This window comes from Orbicella faveolata, unplaced genomic scaffold (genome assembly GCF_042242905.1).
Source record: "Orbicella faveolata isolate gen_17 unplaced genomic scaffold, um_ofav_v1 contig_2, whole genome shotgun sequence".
NCBI classification, from domain to species: domain Eukaryota; kingdom Metazoa; phylum Cnidaria; class Anthozoa; order Scleractinia; family Merulinidae; genus Orbicella; species Orbicella faveolata.
This window is the reverse complement of record NW_028301547.1, coordinates 23,139,625-23,162,500: the sequence shown is the minus strand read 5'-3', so window position 1 is coordinate 23,162,500 and position 22,876 is coordinate 23,139,625. Positions and strand designations below refer to the sequence as shown.

Here is a 22,876-nt window from a genome sequence, read left to right as displayed (position 1 = left end):
AACAGAAGGATAGTGCTTACCATGTCGGTCACCATATAGGACAGAATATTCTTTTTTGAGGGAGGAGGGGGGGGGGGGGCTTGGGCAATTTTCTGGGGCATGAAATTTTATTCTTACCTTTAGGTTGCGCATGATGCTTTTGGTGGTCAATAGGTTGTGGAAGAACTTTTTAAACATAAAAAAACAGGACCTGAAAGAAAGCACCTGACCGATATTTCCCCCATGGCTCCCTTTGCAGGATTTTTTGTTTGTTTGTTTGTTTTTTTTCAGTCGCTTTTGCTGTGCAGGAAGTTGTTTTTGGTATTAATTGCCCACCCACCCCCCTCAAAAAAAATAATGGTCCGTCCATAATTGTGGTTTGAGATGTACAAATCTGGTAGAGGCTAAATAACCCCAGAATGAATCATTTTACCTGGGGGTTTGGCGAGATCTTAAAAGCATCATGCAGACGCATTCCTCACCCCACCCGGAACAGCTGATTTTACTTTTAAATTGTGCTTAAGGAATTGTTACCGTGTATAAATAAAGTTACCAATAATTAAAAATGTAATCTCTGATTATGTTCTCTTTCCTAGAAATGAAGCAAAATCAAAATCGTTTACGCGACAATTCTCAGCAAATTCAGCCGATAATCAATCACGGCTTCAGGCCTTATTTTCCCAAAGGCATGAAGAGGATTGAGCGAGTGAACCAGACACGACTCTTAAAGCGAAATTCACCATTAGGCAATTTCCAATCACTTGACTCTTTTACAGTTATTCCTGGCGTTTTGCGAGGCGGCATATAATCCAGAGATCATTTCCTTCAGTCTACCGACACTTGCTTATTAGATGACCCCGCATAGGGATACATGAATACCAGGGCCGACGCCAATTTGAGGCAGGCCGAGGTACTTGCCTCAAGCATTGTTTTCGTTTTTATTGTATTTTTTTTTTTGAACGGGGATAGTAAAACACTGCTAAATACCTATCGAGAGAATTTAACCATGGACATTGCCTCAGTCATAATTGTTTTGTGGCAGTGACGGCCCTGAATGCAAAGTGTGAATGTCAATCAATAACTATCAAATGTCCATCCAGCCTGGAAAATATGCTCCTGACCACGCGAAGAACAGGAATATTACATGAAAATTTGAAGGAAGGTACAATATCTAGTTAATTACACTCGACTAATAACTATATGCTAGCGGTTTCCTTTTTTATGTGGGTTCTAAAACTCAGACTCAAACGTAACCGAATGCTAAAGTAAAAGAGTTTCTCGTTTGGCATGATGGGGTTGAGACACGCTGAACAATCCGACGAAGAATCTAAAACGAAGCAAATTTTAGTCGAGTCCCTAAAAGGTAGCATCTAAAACTTAACTGATGCTTGTCAGTATAGCTCAGGATTGAACTCCCTTAGCGGGAGGAAGATTAATAGTTGTTTCAGTTTTCGTTTTAAGATCCCAATTATCATGATGAATTCTTGAATACTGCAGATTGCTAAATATGATTCTGAAAGGCTTTCAATTGAACGACGAAAAAACAGAAACTTGGAAGCGGAGAAAGTGCCTTCTTTCTTTCCCACGCCATGTGATTAAAAGTGGACGATAGCATGCAAAGGACTACAATGTAATACTTAATATCAATATGCGAACCTTTTCTTACCTTCTGATCTACAAACGTTGCACAGCTATTCCGACAAGGAATGGGATTCAGATCACTAAATCTGAAGAGTGTCTCGGTCATTCAACCGTTTCTAATGCCCCCCGTAATGGCCTGGTAACGGCCCTTTTCACGTAAGGGAAACGATAATTATTTTTACTTTCTTATTTTTTTCCCTGTGGTTTTATTTCTGTCATTTTACTTTTTCTTATTTAAAATTTACATTGACCAAAACGCAGAGTTTTCCTAACCGTTTCCTTTCTGTAAAAAATCATATGGAGAGTTTGATCATTTGAGAATTCGTCGAGTATTTCGAATCTCATTACTCAGCACTCGAAGCTCTTCACTGCAGAATTTGTCATAGAGGGGGGCGTTGGGATTTTCGGTTTTGCGGTTCTAGCTATTATTAAGATTGGTTTTTCGGTCTTGTCGTTCATCGCGGTTTGCGGATTTTCCCGTTTTTAGCATTTGGTTTTTTGTTTTCGTCAAAACTACGAGCGGGTTTTCGGATCTGGTATCTGATGCGCTTTTCGGTTTTTCCTATTTGGGTTCCTGTTTCTCTTCGATCTCAGCGCCTCTACTGATGTCGAATAGTCGAGAAACGTCAAAGTTGTACCGGTTAGCTCCCTGGGTGCAATAGCATGTTAGACCAAGTTACAAGTCGCGCGTGACGGATTGATTCAACATTTCAATCGAATCTCCAAGCGTTCAGGTCTTATATATAATTAGTTCGCAAATGGAGATATTAGATTAGGGATTTTCGATGAAAATTTCCAGAGCTAGGGCTTTTTGCGACTGCAAAATTGCAATTCTACAGAGGACTTTTGCGAATTTTCCTAAACTAGGCTCCACAGGTCTAATCACGGTTTTCGTCCCCCTTTTGCTGGGTACTGGCAAAGGGGTCAGAAATTACAGTATTTGTATGGAAATTAATTGGATGGGAACTTTACCATACTGGGTAGCAGATTGTATTCACCAAATTTGAAGGACGTAGCCGGGCTAGAAGACGCTCACTACAGTTGATTTTTAATTTTTCTATAATTTTTTCCCGCGAACCGCGTCTACCCAGCCAAATATACAGACAAATGTACCGAAAATTAGAGAAATAGCTGAGCGTCTTCCCGCCAAGCTACATCCTCGAACTTGGTGAATACAATCTTCTACCTGGTATTTTAACGTTGCGATCCACAAATTTTGTAAAATTCAATTTTTGAAAAAGTTATTTGTCATCGGATTCCCATACAAATACTGTAATTTCTGACAACTTTGCCTACCCGTCAAGATGGAGTCGAAAACCGTGACACACAAAGTCTGATGACGACTGCAAAGTGGTGTGGTGAGGAGCGCTGCGTGACGCTCTTAGGCCATCCGTAGAAGAAACCACATTTTACGCTGTATGAGTTCAGAGAACATCCGCGCCTAAACCGTCAGCTTTCTCAACTCATCCAAAATAATGTTCTATCATGCAGATTTTAATGACTTCTACTTAAAAAACACAACTTTTAGAGTATACTCATATAAACCAGACCGTGTAATAATTCACTCACTTGAACATAACTAACCTCCAGAATCATCAATAACCTATTTTGTTATATAGCTGGCGTTTTTCCCGCTACAGCGCGCCCATTCATTGGCTAGTTCATGGTCACATGACATCTGACAATGAAACTGTTTCCTGCCAAATGCCATGAGCGGGCAACACTGCGAAAACTATGACGTCAAACGGGAAACAGTTGACTGTTACCCCCGAAATGTTGACCGCTGTTGCAAATGATCAGAGTGTGCAGTTGAAGGTGGCCTGATGTCGTCGCTGGAATTTCCGCACGTTTTTCAAAATTTGCTTTTGTTTTGTTTTGCCATATAACAAATCACTTAATGACTGTTCCCTTGGGGAACAGTGAATTTTGATTACAGGGAATCTCAATGTTTCCCGAGACGAAGTTGAGGGAAACATTGAGGCAATGGCACACTCATTGCACTACGTGGACTATCTTTACCTTTGCTGTATACTTGAACATGCTCTACGAATCTCTCGGCCATTGTCATATAGCTTGGCGTTTCTTAATACATTGCATGCAAGCTGTAATCGTCCTATGAATTGTCCTTATCGTGAGAAATAGTACCATGCATGTGTCACCAAATCTGTTCCATACTGAACTTTGTGAATAGTTTACTGATAGTCACAAAACCTGGGATAAGGTGCATCAACTTCATATTGATTTTTCTTCTATGTACATCACAGTTCTCTCCAAAGATTCCATGATGCCGTGCGTCTGTTCAATAATCAGTTGATCACTAATGACGTCAAAATGTTGTAAGAACAGTAAAAAAGGCGCACGAGGTGGAAGCCGAGTGTGTCACTGATGTTCTTACCACATTTTGACGTCTTCTGGGATCTATTACTGAACAGACGCACGGCAACATGGATTCTAAAGGAACAAAAACAAATGCTCAGTGACAGTATCTATCCGTCTGTCCTCCAGTTGGTCATAGCTAAGAACCAATCAAATGCGAGAATACTTTGACTCATTATATAAATTGTGTCTGCCGATACCAAAGAAGAAAAACAAACAATTTTCGGGTGTTTTCAGTTTGACTGAAAGTTTGCAACTTATTGCTTTGATGACATCAGTGGCACAATTCACACGATTTCAGAAACTACCCTACACTACAAAATTAACATAAACGCATTCGACTAACAAAACTGTTTCTACAACTGACTCTAGTCTTATCTATCAGTCAGTCAACTTGGACTAACTTGCTATAAAAAGTTCCAATGCATCGTAACTAAAAAACGTTAGTCTCCACGAGACTGGATCACAGAATCAACGCCTCTGGCGAACAAAGTTCAGCTCACGATGCAGCTGGCACATCACACAGGAACCGCACCATTGCACCACGCAGAAATCATTGCACAGGGAGCCCTGGAAATAAACAAGAAAAACGCGAGTTCGCCGGCGTTCAGTGTAGAGTGAAATCAAGAGATGAAACATAACTTAAGGTGGGGTTAACCTAAAAACATAACATTTTTGCAAACTTTTCTCGTGGTAAGATTTAATTCCAAACCATGGCAAAGTATTCAATGATATTTAGAGTGCTTAAAGACCAAAGATTATGAAAAAAATATTTTTGTACCCTAGTACTGTATTGTAACCTGACACCGGCTGATTAAATCTGCCACCTGCTAGGGAATTGCAGGGCTTACTTGAGACGTCGTAAACTTGCCGTAAACAAAGATAAGTGAATTTTACTCAAAATGACGCCAACATTGTCAATAGCGTTTCTCGCTTTTTGATTGGCTACTTAGAGAAGTCCATAAAGTCTCACTGGTTAAAAAGTTGACAGTTTGACTGCGAAAGTTGAACTTGAAAGCTTGCATAAATGAAATTTTTTTCCGTCTGTACTCTTATTTGTGATAAAAATGAGCCAATTAGCGCGCGAAAAATTAGACAGTCGTTGTAAAAATTTAATTTGGCCCCTGAACATCCCATAATGTCTCTCAAATCAATAAAAATCAAAATGGCCGCCGTACTCGGTAAAAGGGTCTATTTTAGCAGCCTTACGCTGGCTTTACCTCTTTTAGAGATGAGCTTTACATTAGATATTCGCTCACGTTTGAACGGTTGCTTAAAGTCTCTTATACGCTAACTTGATTTATGCCAGCTGTTCGTCAAAAAGGGTAAATGTTGGCTTCAAAGCCCTTAAACCTATGGCATAAAGTTGGATGACCAACTTTAAGGAGATTTTCACCGACTTTAATGTCCATAAACTTCTATGTCCATTCTGTGAAGGGGCTTTGGTGACTGCAGTGTTCGCTTTTTGGCCAGCGTTCGTCAACATCTTTCCATTAATTCATGCATGAAGACGTCAAAATTAACGTCAAGACTGGATAAGCTGCATTTCGTACAAGTTGTAATTCCATGTCCGTGAACTCGGTGAGCGTCCTTTCCTCAAAGCCTTTGAGGCTCCGCTTATAGGTTTATAGGTTCTCCTAAGCTGTGCAGATATCTCAAAATATAATCGTTCAAATTGCCTGTTATTCCTCTTACTTGTTCCAGGAATGCGATTGAACGAACGAACGAACGAACAACTAAGCACAACAACAATGACTTTATTTAAGAAATTCTGATTAAAGTCGTTTGTAGACGCAATTAGCAAAGCTATTCTAGGAGCGCTTGGGGCAACACTACTTAACCTTTGCATATGAAGTCGGTAAACCTACCTGAATGTTTTCCTGCACCCTGAGTTTGATCCTCAGTGCAACCAGAGCTCCAGGACAACATGCGGCAAAGCAACAACCCTCACCCATTCTTGAAGAGATGTCATACAGCAAACATGACCCACAGAAGGTTCCCATGCAACCTGCAAATTGAACGAGGAATTAGTGGATTATTTTGGTTTATTCTTTACGATTTTACTAATAGCAAGCATGTGGCTTAATCTACTCCAGAACACACACGCCCGTATGCATATGCATATATGTATGCCTTTAGGCTATGAGGATACACTTCTGGTAAATTCTGTTCCAGGCTGTTGTTGTTGCATGGAAAGAGCAGTTTTCAAAAATAGAAAGACTCAAAACCAATGGCAACCGCCCCCCTCCTCCCCCGCCCTGTCAGGTGTTAATCTACATCTTTACAGCTTCGAGTGAGACACGGTATGCTTGAAAAGCAGTTTAAGTGTCATGATAGGTTTTTATTCTCATATATAATACTATTTTAATTATTAGTTAGTTTAGCTAGGCAGACTTGGCTATTTTATACTTTAAAATCGTGCTGGAGGAAATTTTACCGTGTGTAAATAAAGTTGTCAATCAATCAATCAATCAGTAGCTGGAAAACAGGCACCCAGGAGGGGATTTGCACTCCCAGATGAAAAGGTCGGGGATGCTCGTCGAAAAATTTGAATCAAACCCCTAAAGGAGACAAATCTGGGTGTGGTTCAAGCTAAATTTCAACCTTAAAAGATAAAAGATCACCTAAAACAGAATAGGCCCGATTACCAGCGGCTGTTCAGGCAATTAGACCGCGCCATTAGACCGGACTCCATACACCGGACTCCAGAGACTGGACTCCAGAGACCGGCGGATATCGAGCCTAAAAATGGAAATAAGAGCCTTTTTTATTTTAATTTCTTCCAGTGCACCCTAAAAGATGCCTTGACAGCTAAAAATAGTGGTGTTTCGTCATGAACACCCTGAGCGAGATCAAAATCTTTGATTTTATACCCCTAAGCGAGATGATGAGCATCCCCGACCTTTTGATGTGGGAGTTCCCTCCCTCCCCTCCCCCCCCCCCTCCCCCGCCTCCCTCCGCCAGGAACAGGTATACGCGGCTGAAGTCTCGAGTCACGATGTCCCTGCTGTGATTGGTTAGAGTTCGTTTTAAGAGGGATTTTAACTAATTGTTGATTTCAATAACGATAAAGAATGTAATTGTTTCGAACACGTGGGTTCTTCAGTGATGCGCTGAACAGTTCACTTACATGAATAACAGTCTTCAAAGCATCCACACAGACCAGTGCTCCAGTCACGCATTCGTTGTTGTTGCACAACTAGAGACGGTTGTGTCACAACAATAGTGGTGTTTGTTTGCTGCTGGCCAATTGGCTGGGCCATCACTGGCTGAGGATACCCTGGCTGAGGATACCCTGGCTGAGGATATCCTGGCTGAGTCATGGGGTACCCTGGCTGCATGCCATAGGGAGGGGACCCTCCCGCTTCAGGTCCCTCCGTATTATATCCCGTTACAGGCATTTCCGACATGTTTCAAGGATGCTTAGCTAAATTTAAGCAAAAAAGAAAAGAAGAGACTGATTTTACCGAACATGTTAGTCAGCGTACATTAATGGGTCAAAGCAACTGTGGCTTGAGATGTAACACGAACAAACAAACATCACAAAAATATTACCCCTGATTTGCTGTCGTCAATTTACAGTTCAATATTTCGTTCATACGAGAAAGCATCCTATTTAATGTCAATGTCTTTTCGATACCACTTTCGCAATGGGGGCGCTTGTTGGAATAGGGGAGCTTATTAAAAACAAAACTCCAGGGAAGCGCTTATTAGAAAGGGGGCGCGAGTGCGCTGAATTGAATCAAGATAAAGATAAAGAAAACGGGAGTTTCGGGAGAACTTAGTTCTTCGTGCAGGCAGAGCCTGCCGTTTTTCATTTGCTCCTGGGAGCAGCAAGAAGAAATGTGAAGCGACTAAAGGGTTCAATATTCAATCTTAAGGGGTACGCTTCACTTGGTTGACAGTAAAGTTCTTCTCCTTGCTTATAAAAATAACCCCAGGATGAATGAATTTTACCGCGGGGTCCGGCGATATCATACATACAGCAATCTGACAAGAGTGAACCAAGACGCAAACGCGTCCCCTAACCCCACCCTGGACAGTCCATAATTCATGTTCCCTTTCGTGGAAATCTGAAACAAAACAAATTCGTTTCGGGGAAAAATCTTAAGTTAATAAGCTAATTGAACTAGAATTTCAGTCACGGAACCTGACAGAAATTCGACAAAGGATAAAAATTAAATATTTTTTTAATTATTCGACTGTTTCAGAGTAATTCCTAAACACTTGCGGGGTGGCATCATTTCTGTCATTCGACGAGTCATGTAAACGTGTCCCCTACCCCCGACCCGAACAGTCAAACATGTTCTCTTTTTCCGAAATGAAACAAGAACAAATTCGTTTCGGCGAAAAGTATCAGTTGGTTCGACTCAATAATCAGTCACAGGTCTGAAAATTGGTAGACGCAATTAGCAAAGCTATTCTAGGAGCGCTTGGGGGAGCACTACTTAACCTTTGCATAGGGGATTAAAAAATTGTGTATTTTTAATCACTTGACTCGGTTAGAGTCGGCAATGACGAGGACTTATTTGCCCTAAATTTTTTATGTGTATACAAGTTATATTTTTATTACAGAGAACTGGAAACGGCGAGGACTTCTTTGCCCTAAATTTTTTATATGTATTTAGATTATATTTTTATTACAGAGAACTGGACAGGGCAAAGACTTCTCCGCCCTAAATTTTTTATATCTAGAAAAATAAATTATCGATAAAAACAAAATGGCAGAAAAGAGATTTCTTCCCCGAATTTTTTTTTACTAGTAATATAATAAAATATATATTTTGGGAAAGAAATTACAGAATAAAGTTTCACGCACAAATTTTTTTTATGTTGTACAGTATAAACGTTTTTGCAAATTTTGTAAATATATTATTCCCCGCATTCTGTCACGAAGAGCGAAAACAATGTCGTGTTTCTCGTCCCCAGTTTCCACGGTCTACGCATGGAACGCCTGGGACCATGACCCCCTAGCCTGCGTAGCAAGCGTTTCCGTGGGGTTTGGGAGCAAAGAAAGACCGAGGAACGTGATTTTCGGTGTTTTGCCTGCGCGGAAAATGGTGTGACAGCGAAGAAAAGAAAGATGGGGGTGGGGAAGGGGAAGTAAGCAATCTTGCGAGCACAAGGATTACAAACGCGACTGAAATACTTCTCACATTTTAACTTTCTGGCAGATATGTGCTAAATTATAAACCTTCACCCTTTCAATCCTTCCTTTTAGACGGATTGAGTAGAAATATAGCTTGATTATAAATTACCAAATTTAACTTTGAAAATTGCAAGTACAAAGCCTGCGTTGGTCGCCCGGAGTCATCGAGATTTCTCCCTTCCCACTGTTACGCTTGTTGTTTCAGACATATTTTGACGAGTTTGTTTTGGTTCAAAGTTCACTTCCGCTACGGAAGGCTGAAGATTTTATTGATAAATTTATGACAGCCGATGACAGCATGACATCTCAGTGTGCGCGTGGGCGGTTTTCAAAATCCAGGGGTTTGTCTGCAAGCGTTTCCTTCCTTCTCCTCCCCCCCCCCCCCCCCCCCCTCTTTTACTCGCTCCATTTTTCGCGCTGTAATTCTTTGCTCCCGAACCCCACAGAAACGCTTGCTACGCGGGCTAATGACCCCCCTTTTGGCGACCAAAACGCTTGCATTTTATGACTCGGGCTTTCCTACGGAAGCCCGAGTAATAAATTACACGACAAAACAAGCGCCACATTCCAACACGTAATACAATACAATACAATACAAAATATACTTGCTAATTAACCAGACGCATTAATAACACCCAGACACCACCCAGACAATAACACCATTATTTTAAGGCGGTGCGATCTTATAGTCTCCGTATGGAAAAAAGTGGTCGACACAGTGGAGTCTTCAACTGCAAGGACCTAAAATGATAACTGATCTGCGAAACAGTAAAGGTTTCATTGTTCGCTCGACCAAAGAGTGTCACCAAATTTCGATCAAAGCCCAGAAAATATGCAAGTTATGATCACGCGAAATACATAAATATTGCATGAAAATATGTAGAAACGGTAAAAGATCCAGTTAATAATCCTACTAAATGTATGTTGCAGTTACCTTTTGGTATTAGTTTATAAGAGTTTCACATTTCACGCACTAATCCAAAGAAGCGTCAAAGAAAAGGAACCCCCAACCGAAAGAAACAGTGACTGAATTTAATCGAGGCTTTAAACATTACAAGTCGGCGTCTAAGGCCTAGTTCAGACGTCGTGCTTCTGCCGTGCCGAGCTAAATTCAGGAATTAAGTTCGACAAAAGCACGGCAGAAGCACGGCGTCTGAATCAAACTTTTTAATTAAGTTAAGCAAGCAATTAACTTTGACAAGCTCTGCCGTGCTACACGACTCTGGCACGGCAGCGATTCAAACGTCGTGCTTCTGCCGCGCTAAACAAAATTCATAAATTATATTAACGTATTTTGGCGAGATTGCGTTCCCACGGGGAATTAATAGGACAATTGTTACGAGGCATCAGTATATCCTGAATTTGGTTCGACTCTGGCGCGACGTCTGAATCAGAGTTGTTTTCCTACTATGCTACAGTCGAACCTAATTGCAATTTAGTTCGGCACGGCAGAAGCACGACGTCTGAACTGGGCCTAAACGTTGGCGAACAGCAGTGAAGAAAGAAAATTTAAAATCTAAAATAAAGATGTTTCATTGAATTATCCCCGGGAATCATCCTGTGGATTGCTAAACATGTTTAAATTGAGGCTTTCAATCGACGAAAGAACAGAAATTTGCAAGGAGAGAAAGTGCCGTCTTTCTTTACCAAGGCCGCCAAAAGGCCAGAAGTGCACCACCGCATGCAAAGGAGTGCAATATGATTAATATAATATTTCAATTGTTGCTTACCCTCTGATCGGCGAAGACTCAGAAATCGGTTTTAGATCTATCAAGTACAGGGAATGGAATCAGATCTTGAAGTCGCGAAATCTGTCGATTGGGTCACGCAACAGTGGGTTCCACAGTGATGGCCTGGGTCTGGCAGTCGAGAAAAGTATGCAGTTGAAGAGAAAAGAACCCAGAACGCGAAAAAGACACGTTCGAAACTCGAGAACACCGTTAGCAAGAAAGACTGAGGAAGAGAATAGGAAAAGAACTTTCAGCTGTACAGCTGTGATATTCGAGAACGGTGATTACACTCCCCGAGTGCAGAGACGGGAAAGGATAGGAGAACAAGTGAAACCCAGATATATACCAGAGGGTGTTTCCGCTTCTGTCAAATAGGGAGGTCCTCTTGGATGAGCGCTGACCACCAAGAGACGCGCGAGCGCCACGAATTCACTCGTAATTAAATAATCCAAGTGAAGGAGTGTATATTCATGACAGTTTCACTGAACTGATTTAAAAATAACAACGTTGGAAGCATGCTATTAAAGGCCAATAATCAAACCTCAATGTATCCTGCATCCTTAGTTTGACTCTCAATCCCCCAAGAGCTGCAGGACAAGATGTGGCCACGAACAAGCTTTACTCATCCTCGCGGAGGATAAACTACTCAATAAACAAGGATAACTGGCCGCTGTGAGGCTATACTTCGTACTGAGTGGCTTGGCATGGCTACGTGGCTACGGCCAGGTGTACAGCTTTGAAGTCGCCATGTACCAGGAGCCATAATCGGGGACGGAGACCGTAAGTCTTGGGATCCGCGCGCACCCATGATATGGGACAATTTTTCTATTTTTAGAACAAATTGCGCCATTCTGACGTCATATATCCGCGAGGATCCACGCACATGTCGGGGGCTCTCGTGTGGATGTTGTCACGTTGCCTGATCAAATGGTGAGAGTGGCGAGATTCTCTTGCAGATTTTTCACAGCGATGGCAGGGAATAAGGCAGGGAATAAGAACCAGGGTTCTTATATGTAGTTTTATGCGTTGAGCCAATGGACAAGGTGAGTTTTTCAGGGTCGAAAACATGACTTCGATTTCGCGCTGTGAATGAATGCTTGCGCTAGTTGTACGCGTAAGCTTTTGCGCTTGTTCTATAAAGAAAAGCTCTATAAGAAAACTCTTTACTCTGGTATCGAGTTAACTTGTGAGTTTCCCAAACAATGCGTAATCATAACCAAACCCTGTTTTGATAGTTTCTTATTGTTTCTGTTTGTTTGGCGTGTTTGCAAAAGGTTTTGAAAGGAAAGTCGGACGCATACAAGTAGCTCATTTGCATAGTGCAAGAGTGCAGCGCGTGCACTTTCAAGTCCGAGTCGGTGTTTTCAATTGTCAGCAAATCGTAACAAAGATTTCTTTCGTTGTCTTTTGTGCCGAGATGCTGCAACAAGTTTCACCAACGCCAAAAGGCTACTAACATCATGTGTGTATCTTTAACATAGTGAAATTTTACACTGCGAAAATAAAATAGACAAGGAGTTTTGATAACTCTACCAACAAAATCGAAATCTTTATTCGAGTACCGTGACTATTCGGGATGATTAAAGAAAGCTGATTATTTCCGCTGTATTCACATATTTTCAGCTAAGCTTTTAATATGTTCTCAAACACTTATCAACCTTAAACATATTTAAAAACTAGAGATACATGAGTTCGATGTACGTTTTCACACGAAAGTGGGAAGTCCAATTTGTCATGTCAGTTTTACTGACTGTACAAAACACGCATCGGCGGGCGCTCTTATTCATCGATAACAGTCAATTTATTGGATTTTTACACAAACAAAACTGAGCAGCATCTACAGACATAAACTTTATTGTCACTTATTAGGCCTTGATAAAACATCAAGCGTTGCTTACAATTCATTCGAAACTCAAACTTGCAATTATTTTTTTTTACGGTTCGGTCGAGATAGACTCTGGTGAAATCCTCGCAAGCGTGTGGCAAGAGGAGGGAAACTTTGAAGTCCTGAAACGTTGCTATATCCAAATATATCCAACTAGCTTTTTGCTGTGTTTTGGAAAAGCTGTTAATCTTCAACATATGTGAAACTTAGAGTGGAGTAATGTGGAGCTCTTGTAAAAGAAGCAGCGGAACACAACTTGGTCAGTGATATCATAATTGATAAAGTGGCACATAACGTAAGTCGACGCTGTCTTACTTCACTCAAACTGGAGCAGCTTACGACGAAAATATTGAAGCAAAATTCCAACAGACATGAATGTATTGAGTTGTGGGCCAAAAGCATCAAACATTTCGGGAATTTCGGACGCCATTTCCCCGCGCCACATCCGCAAAAATCCTCGCAGCATGTACGCGCGTGTGCCGCACGGGATGGCGCAATTTGTTCTAAAAATAGCAAAATTGTCCCATATCATAGGGACAGCCCCAATACTAGAAATGGCGCGCGCTTACGGTCTCCGTCCCCGATTATGGCTCCTACATGTACTGAATATATGCATGGCCGAAGTGTGCTGACACCATGCCTTCGTGTCAGGCCAAATAACATATATAGGGTTTACTGACCAAGCGCATGGTCAAGATGGCTGGAAATTGGAACACTCTTCTTTTTCTTTGCAGGTGTATAGACCGAGACGTAGTCGAGGTCCATAAACACGCAGGGAAAAAAAAAGAAAAAGAAGAAAAGAACGAAGCCAATGCAATATACAGCCATCTGGACCGAAAAAGCTGGATGAATAAATGATCTATAAACCTGACTGATTGATTCAACATTTCAATCGAATCTCCAAACGTTCAGGTCTTATATATAATTAGTTCGCAAATGGAAATATTAGATTACGGATTTTCGATGAAAATTTCCAGAGCTAGAGCTTTTTGCGACTGCAAAATTGCAATTCTACAGAGGACTTTTGCAAATTTTCCTAAACTAGGCTCCACAGGTCTAATCACGGTTTTCGCCCCCATTTTGCCGGGTAGGCAAAGGGGTCAGAAATTACAGTATTTGTATGGAAATTAATTGGATGGGAACTTTACCATACAAAGTAGCAGATTGTATTCACCAAATTTGAAGGAAGTAGCTGGGCTGGAAGACGCCCACTACAGTTGAGTTTTGATATGTCTATAATTTTTTCCCGCGAACCGCGACTACCCAGCCAAATATACAGACAAATGTACTGAAAATTAGAGAACCGGCTGAGCGTCGTCTTGCCAAGCTACATCTTTGAACTTGCTGAATACAATCTTGTACCTGATATTTTAACGTTGCGATCCACAAATTTTGTAAAATTCAGTTTTTGAAAAAATTATTTGCCATCGGATTCTGATACAAATACTGTAATTTCTGACAACTTTGCCTACCCGTCAAGATGGAGTCGAAAACCCTGACAACATTGATCAAGACTGCAAAGTGGTGCGGTGAGAAGCGTTGCGTGACGCTCTTAGGCCTTCCGTAGAAGATACCACATTTTACGCTGTATGAGTTCAGAGAACACCCAGGCATAAACTGTCAGCTTTCATAACTCATCCAAAACAATGTTCTTTCATGCAGATTTTAATGACTTCTACTTAAAAAAACACAACTTTTACAGTGTACTCATATAAACCAGGTTTATCGTCAAGAACGTGTAATACTTCACTCACTTGAATAAAGTCTAGCACCCGGTATCATGAATAACCTAGTATAATGAATAGTAACCATGCGTCATTATTAGGGCAGGGAAGATGAGAGAAGGACTATCGTGGAATGTGGATATGACCAGACGACACCTGACTTAAGTTTTTAGTGTGGATTCAAAAAAGTTTTCAATTTTCGGAAACCTTTTTCATGGGATCTCATGCCTAAAGAGCACAAGTGCAATAGCCTTTGTCCTCAAGCCGCGTATCTTCAAACATAGTTACTACACTCTATACTACTTTGAGCCGAGTTCCTTTTCTCGCTGCTCCCGTCTTTGTCCAAATTCCACGTGTTTTCCAAGCCGCATGGAGACCCTGTTAAGCTGAAGAAAGGGCCTCCTCGGCCTGGCAATGAAGAAACAGCCCATCTCACCCGTCCCCCCTCGTTTTGTTGTGAACCTTTCGCACAGTCATTGCACTACGTGGGCTGTCTTTACCTTTACTGTATACTTACTGTATACTGCTCTAGGAATCTCTCTGCTATTGTCATATAGCTTGAGTGTTTCTTAATATATTGCATGCAAGCTGTAATTGTCCTATGAATTGTCCTTATCGTGACAAACAGTACCATGCATGTGTCACCAAATCTGTACCATGCTGAACTTTGTGAACAGTTTACTGATAGTCACAAAACCTGGCATAAGTTGCATCAACTTCATATTGATTTTTCTTCTGTGTACATCACAGTTCTCTCCATAGATTCTATGTTGCCGTGCGTCTGTTCAGTAATCAGTTGATCACTGATGACGTCAAACTGTTGTAAGAACAACAAAAAAGGCGCACGAGGTGAAAGCCGAGTGTGTCACTGATGTTCTTACCACATTTTGACGTCTTCTGGGATCTATTACTGAACAGACGCACGGCAACATGGATTCTAAAGGAACAAAAACAAATGCTCAGGGACAGTATCTATCCGTCTGTCGTCCAGTTGGTCATAGCTAAGAACCAATCAAATGCGAGAATACTTTGACTCATTATATAAATTGTGTCTGCCGATACCAAAGAAGAAAAACAAACAATTTTCGGGTGTTTTCAGTTTGACTGAAAGTTTGCAACTTATTGTTTTGATGACATCAGTGGCACAATTCACACGATTTCAGAAACTACCCTACACTCCAAAATTAACATAAACGCATTCGACTAACAAAACTGTTTCTACAACTGACTCTAGTCTTATCTATCAGTCAGTCAACTTGGACTAACTTGCTACAAAAAGTTCCAATGCATCGTAACTAAAAAACGTTAGTCTCCACGAGACTGGATCACAGAATCAACACCTCTGGCCAACAAAGTTCAGCTCACGATGCAGCTGGCACATCACACAGGGACTGCACCATTGCACCACGCAGAAATCATTGCACAGGGAGCCCTGGAAATAAACAAGAAAAACGCGAGTTCGCCGGCGTTCAATGTAGAGTGAAATCAAGAGATGAAACATAACTTAAGGTGGAGTTAACCTGAAAACATAACATTTTTGCAAACTTTTCTCGTGGTAAGATTTAATTCCAAACCATGGCAAAGTATTCAATGATATTTAGAGTGCTTAAAGACCAAAGATTATGAAAAAAATATTTCTGTACCCTAGTACTGTATTGTAACCTGACACCGGCTGATTAAATCTGCCACCTGCTGAGGAATTGCAGGGCTTACTTGAGACGCCGTAAACTTGCCGTAAACAAAGGTAAGTGAATTTTACTCAAAATGACGCCAACATTGTCAATAGCGTTTCTCGCTTTTTGATTGGCTACTTAGAGAAGTCCATATAGTCTCACTGGTTAAAAAGTTGACTGTTTGACTGCTGAAAGTTGAACTTGAAAACTTGCATAGATGAAATTTTTTTCCGTCTGTACTCTTATTTGTGATAAAAATGAGTCAATTAGCGCGCGAAAAATTAGACAGTCATTGTAAAAATTTGATTTGGCCCCTGAACATCCCATAATGTCTCTCAAATCAATAAAAATCAAAATGGCCGCCGTACTAGGTAAAAGGGTCTATTTTAGAAGCCTTACGCTGGCTTTACCTCTTTTAGAGATGCGCTTTACATTAGATATTCGCTCACGTTTGAACGGTTGCTTAAAGTCTCTTATATGCTAACTTGATTTATGCCAGCTGTTCGTCAAAAAGGGTAAATGTTGGCTTCAAAGCCCTTAAACCTATGGCATAAAGTTGGATGACCAACTTTAAGGAGATTTTCACCGACTTTAATGTCCATAAACTTCTATGTCCATTCTGTGAAGGGGCTTTGGTGACTGCAGTGTTCGCTTTTTGGCCAGCGTTCGTCAACATCTTTCCATTAACTCATGCATAAAGACGTCAAAATTGACGTCAAGACTGGATGAGCTGCATTACGTACAAGTTGTGATTCCATGTTCGTGAACTCGGTGAGCGTCTTTTTCTCAAAGCCTTTGAGGCTCCGCTTATAGGTTTATAGGTTCTCCTAAGCTGTGCAGATATCTCAAAATATAATCGTTCAAATTGCCTGTTATTCCTCTTACTTGTTCCAGGAATGCGATTGAACGAACGAACGAACGAACAACTAAGCACAACAACAATGACTTTATTTAAGAAATTCTGATTAAAGTCGTTGGTAGACGCAATTAGTAACGCTATTCTAGGAGCGCTTGGGGCAACACTACTTAACCTTTGCATATGAAGTCGGTAAACCTACCTGAATGTTTTCCTGCACCCTGAGTTTGATCCTCAGTGCAACCAGAGCTCCAGGACAACATGCGGCAAAGCAACAACCCTCACCCATTCTTGAAGAGATGTCATACAGCAAAAACGACCCACAGAAGGTTCCCATGCAACCTGCAAATTGAACGAGGAATTAGTGGATTATTTTGGTTCATTCTTTACGATTTTACTAATAGCAAGCATGTGGCTTAATCTACTCCAGAACACACACGCCCGTATGCATATGCATATATGCATGCCTTTAGGCTATGAGGATACACTTCTGGTAAATTCTGTTCCAGGCTGTTGTTGTTGCATGGAAAGAGCAGTTTTCAAAAATAGAAAGACTCAAAACCAATGACAACCGCCCCCCCCCCCTCCCCCGCCCTGTCAGGTGTTAATCTACATCTTTACAGCTTTGAGTGAGACACGGTATGCTTGAAAAGCAGTTTAAGTGTCATGATAGGTTTTTATTCTCATATATAATACTATTTTAATTATTAGTTAGTTTAGCTAGGCAGACTTGGCTATTTTATACTTTTAAATCGTGCTGGAGGAAATTTTACCGTGTGTAAATAAAGTTATCAATCAATCAATCAATCAATTAATCAGTAGCTGGAAAACAGGCACCCAGGAGGGGAGTTGCACTCCCAGATGAAAAGGTCGGGGATGCTCGTCGAAAAATTTGAATTAAACCCCTAAAGGAGACCAATCTGGGTGTGGTTCAAGCTAAATTTGAACCTTAAAAGATAAAAGATCACCTAAAACAGAATAGGCCCGATTACCAGCGGCTGTTCAGGAAATTAGACCGCGCCACTAGACCGGACTCCTATACCGGACCCCAGAGACTGGACTCCAGAGACCGGCGGATATCGAGCCTAAAACTGGAAATAAGAGCCTTTTTTATTTTAATTTCTTCCAGTGCACCCTAAAAGATGCCTTGACAGCTAAAAATAGTGGTGTTTCGTCATGAACACCCTGAGCGAGACCAAAATCTTTGATTTTATACTCCTAAGCGAGATGATGAGCATCCCCGACCTTTTGATGTGGGAGTTCCCTCCCTCCCCCCCTCCCCCCTCCCTCCGCCAGGAACAGGTATACGCGGCTGAAGTCTCGAGCCACGATGTCCCTGCTGTGATTGGTTAGAGTTCGTTTTAAGATAAAGATAAAGAATGTAAAGAAGGTAATTGTTTCGAACATGTGGGTTCTTCAGTGATGCGCTGAACAGTTCACTTACATGAATAACAGTCTTCAAAGCATCCACACAGACCAGTGCTCCAGTCACGCATTCCTTGTTGTTGCACAACTAGAGACGGTTGTGTCACAACAATGGTGGTGTTTGTTTGCTGCTGACCCATTGGCTGGGCCATCACTGGCTGAGGATACCCTGGCTGAGGATACCCTGGCTGAGGATATCCTGGCTGAGTCATGGGGTACCCTGGCTGCATGCCATAGGGAGGGGACCCTCCCTCTCCAGGTCCCTCCGTATTATATCCCGTTACAGGCATTTCCGACATGTTTCAGGGATGCTTAGCTAAATTTAAGCAAAAAAGAAAAGAAGAGACTGATTTTACCGAACATGTTAGTCAGGGTACATTAATGGGTCAAAGCAAATGTAGCTTGAGATGTAACACGAACAAACAAACATCACAAAAATATTACCCCTGATTTGCTGTCGTCAATTTACAGTTCAATATTTCGTTCATATGAGAAAGCATTCTATTTAATGTCAATGTCTTTTGGATGCCACTTTCGCAATGGGGGCCCTTGTTGGAATAGGGGAGCTTATTAAAATCAAAACTCCAGGGAAGCGCTTATTAGAAAGGGGGCGCGAGGGCGCTGAATTGAATCAAAATAAAGGTAGAGATAAAGGGGGTTTCGGGAGAACTTAGTTCTTCGTGCAGGCAAGCCTGCTATTTTTCATTTGCTCGTGGGAGCGGCGAGAAGAAATATGAAGCCGAGACTGACGTTGCCGGAAAAAAGGACTTTAATTCACTCGAAATAAAAGAATTATTATCAAGAATATTTTCATCCGTCATGCTTGAAGTCAGGCAAGTATGCCGCAAATTTTAATTTATATATTTAACTGTCACTTTACAGTCAAACCAAGAGAAGCGCATCCCTCAAGATTACATTAATGAATTGATTATTTGAATATTGAACCCGCTAGTCGTTTCAAGAATGCAATAATGAAGTGATTATTGGAAAATTGGATTCACTAGTTGTTCCAAGAATGCGGCTAATGGGTTCAATGTTCAAAAAAATCGATTTAATATTGATTTTTGAAATTACTAGCGAGTTTAATATTCAAATAGGCAATTCATTATTGCATTCTTGAAACGACTAAAGGGTTCAATATTCAAATAATCAATTCATTAATGTAATCTTAAGGGGTACGCTTCACTTGGTTTGACAGTAAAATTCGTCTCCTTGCTTATAAAAATAACCCCTGGATGAATGAATTTTACCGCGGGGTCCGGCGATATCATACATACAGCAATCTGACAAGAGTGAACCAAGACGCAAACGCGTCCCCTAACCCCACCCTGGACAGTCTATAATTCATGTTCTCTTTCGTGGAAATCTGAAACAAAACAAATTCGTTTCGGGGAAAAATCTTAAGTTAATAAGCTAATTGAACTGGAATATCAGTCACGGAACAAAATCCCTCTGTACGCACGGCCGTGCGTACGTACGATGACGTGTGCAGTTTCAATTTAGCTGCAAAATTTCCGTCGACTTAAGTGCAAGTTCCTTTTGTTTAAGTTTCGGCAATGTGAAGATTATTCTGAACAATCCAAACTCTACTTCGAGCCTTTGACTTTTGCCAAGCTAAGATGGTTACTTAAACGTTAGTATTTTGACTTTCTTTGCCTACATTTTCGTCCAGTACTTTTGACTTTGTCTGCCTACATTTTCATTATAATTAATTCAAAGAAGCGAATTTTTCATTGACAATTTTAGAAACCGTTGCTCAACTGATTGTAGCGTGTTAGGATCCTAATGACCTTTGTTTTTCTTCACCATGCACTGCTAGAGCTCTGTAGTCAATCACAAATAAAACATGTTTTCGCGCCCAAGTTTTTGTCAGCATGTTATAAAAGAATTGGTTCATGCTTTTAGCTGTGCGTATATCGAGTTATGGATGCACTTGGGAAGTTTGGAGGGCACTCAAGAAGCTAGAGACGCACTCGGCTGTCGTCTCGAGCGAGTTGTCTATTTACCGAGTTAGGATTTCGAGTTGGATTTCGAGTTGGATTTTCAAGTTGGATTTTGGAGTTGGATTTTGGAGTAAGGATTTTTTGGCGGGATTTCCAATAAATTTTCAGTGGTTTGATGATTTAAATGGTTGACAGGCCAAACACGACTCCTATTGGTCATGATAGAGCTAGCCAATGGCGTAGTGTACTTTTCGATCCTTATTTGTTTGAAGGTCGACCTCGTTATTTCGTGTTTCTTGACGGCATTTTCCCTAGATTTCTAGGCACTCGATGGCTAATCAGGGACATCAGTGTAAAATGGGGTTGACAAGCCTACACGACTCCTACGGTTCGTGACATTCGTACATTTGCCGTTCTGTGTTCGGTCACTCGACCCTTTTGTTGCTTCACTCGTGTTTGTGAACGGCACTTCATGTTGTGTTATAAGAAGCCGGAGGAATTTAAATAGAGTTGAACCGGAAGACCGTGCTATAGCAAAATTTTTAGAGGTCATAGGTCTGCATGATTTCCGCTCTTATCTGCCTTTCGTGTCGTCGAGTTTGATACCCCTGTAATTTGCCATGTGTTTATGCCTTTTTTAGGCTCATTTATATTGCAAGATATGTTTTTAATATGTTTGCATTCGAGGGACAAAATATGACATTTACCGTGAAAATTTCGCTTACTTACATTCTACATTGTGACGCCGGGCCGGCTGTAATTAGAACTGTTTGCAAGTATGGTGGTAGATTCTTATCACGGATATTATATATTATTTGTCCTTGTACGGTTTTCTTCTGAGACGCCGTAGCTTTACTTCGAGAAAGCTATAGGTTTGTCCAGAAACATTCTTTTGTTTCTTGCAGCTATCTGATCGAGCTTATGTTTCTCGAGCTCGATGTATAGAGGGTGGTAAAGGGTATATTCGTGACTCGTGATCGGCCTTTTTTTTCCCCGTGAAATGTGAAATGGCTAATTTTTTCCTCGTAAATCGTGATTTTCATAGTCGCCGTGAACCATGATTTTCCAAAACGTTTTCTTTTATTTTCCGTGAAGCGTGAAATGCCAATGTTGTATTTTTCGTGAATTGTGAAAGGGCTGCTTTATTTTCCGTGAAACGTGATCTATACCCCTCCTTTACCACCCTCTGTATAGGTTTATTCCTCCTTTTGGTTGTTCTGGCACCACGCGATTCAAATGTAGCTGTTTACGGGCAATAAAAAGGCAAAACACTAACCTCACCCCTACAGGAATTCTTTTGTGGCTGCATTGGACTGGAAATCTACGAGACGGTTTACGGACAAACTAGCCGATTCGTTGTAGCTGGATTACTAGTAACCATCTCGAGAAAACCGACTCTACATCCTTACTCGAAAATCCAGCTCAAAATCCTAACTCGGAACTCCAACTTGAAATCCTAACTCGAAACTCCAACTCGAAATCCTAACTCGAAACTCCAACTTGAAATCCTAACTCGAAGATCCAACTCGAAAATCCAACTCGAAACTCCAACTTTAAATCCTAACTCGGAAGTTAGTTTGTCTCGTCTCGAGCAACTCTTGCGCTTCTTTCGTGCTCTCCAAACTTCCCGCGCGCATCCATAACTCGATATACGCACGCTAAGCATGAACCAATTCTTAAATAGTCTCCATATGGAAAAAAGTGGTCCACACAGTGGAGTCTTCAACTGCAAGGACCCAAAATGATAACTGATCTGCGAAACAGTAGAAGTTTCTTTGTTCGCTCGACCAAAGAGTGGCATCAGATTTCGATCCAAGCCCGGAAAATATGCAAGTTATGATCACGCGAAATACATAAATATTCCATGAAAATATGTAGCAACGGTTCAAAATCCAGTTAATTACCCTAGTAAATGTATGTTGCAGTTACCTTTTGGTATTAGTTTATAAGAGTTTCACATTGCAAGCACCAATCCAAAGAAGAGTCTAAGAAAAGGAACACCCAACCGAAAGAAACGGATGACTGAATCTAATCGAGGCTTAACATTACAAGTCGGCGTCTAAAAGTTGGCGAACAGCAGTGAAGAAAGAAAGTATCTGGTTTGAGTTTTCGATTTAAAATCTAAAATAAAGAATGATGTTTCATTGAATTATCCCCGGGAATTATCCTGTGGATTGCTAAACATGTTTAAATTGAGGCTTTCAATCGACGAAAGAACAGAAAATTGCAAGGCGAGAAAGCGCCGCCTTTCTTTACCAAGGCCGCCAAAAGGCCAGAAGTGTACCACCGCATGCAAAGGAGTGCAATATGATTAATATAATATTTCAATTGTTGCTTACCTTCTGATCGGCGAAGATCAGACTGAGGAAGACAATAGGAAAAGAACGTTCAGCTGTACAGCTGTGATATTCGAGAACGGTGATTACACTCCCCGAGTGCAGAGACGGGAAAGGATAGAATGATAAGTGAAACCCAGATATATGCCAGAAGGTGTT

General features: G+C 41.1%; 2 protein-coding genes across 3 annotated transcripts in view; both read right to left on the bottom strand.

Moving 5' to 3' along the window:
* The window catches only part of LOC149112521 (placenta-specific gene 8 protein-like), an 11,725-nt gene extending 553 nt beyond the window's left edge, over positions 1–11,172 (bottom strand). Inside the window, exons 1-4 of one of the 2 annotated variants that reach the window (XM_089290404.1) lie at positions 10,876–10,992; positions 7,127–7,423; positions 5,865–6,004; positions 3,099–4,566 (exon numbers count right to left, since the gene is read on the bottom strand). In XM_089290404.1, coding sequence (XP_089146530.1) covers positions 4,468–4,566; positions 5,865–6,004; positions 7,127–7,406 — 519 coding nt within the window. In that variant the 5' untranslated portion in view covers positions 7,407–7,423; positions 10,876–10,992 and the 3' untranslated portion in view covers positions 3,099–4,467. Of the gene's footprint in view, positions 1–3,098; positions 4,567–5,864; positions 6,005–7,126; positions 7,424–10,875 lie in introns of those variants that run through there. The other variant, XM_089290405.1, reaches the window with a different exon arrangement.
* Positions 11,173–14,409: 3,237 nt separating this feature from the next.
* Positions 14,410–22,876, bottom strand: LOC149112520 (placenta-specific gene 8 protein-like). The gene is made up of 4 exons (XM_089290394.1): positions 22,721–22,876; positions 18,458–18,754; positions 17,216–17,355; positions 14,410–15,916 (listed from the first exon to the last, which is right to left on the bottom strand). The coding sequence occupies exons 2-4, from the start codon at positions 18,735–18,737 to the stop codon at positions 15,818–15,820; spliced, it is 519 nt and encodes a 172-aa protein (XP_089146520.1). The 5' UTR covers positions 18,738–18,754; positions 22,721–22,876; the 3' UTR covers positions 14,410–15,817.

Coding starts and splice junctions, on each gene's coding strand:
- LOC149112520 (XM_089290394.1), bottom strand. CDS start 18,737: ATGTCGGAAATGCCTGTAACGGGATATAATACGGAGGGACCTGGAGAG. Junction 17,356..18,457: donor CTTTGAAGACTGTTATTCAT/GTAAGTGAACTG, acceptor TTCAATTTGCAG/GTTGCATGGGAACCTTCTGT. Junction 15,917..17,215: donor GGGTGCAGGAAAACATTCAG/GTAGGTTTACCG, acceptor GTTTATTTCCAG/GGCTCCCTGTGCAATGATTT.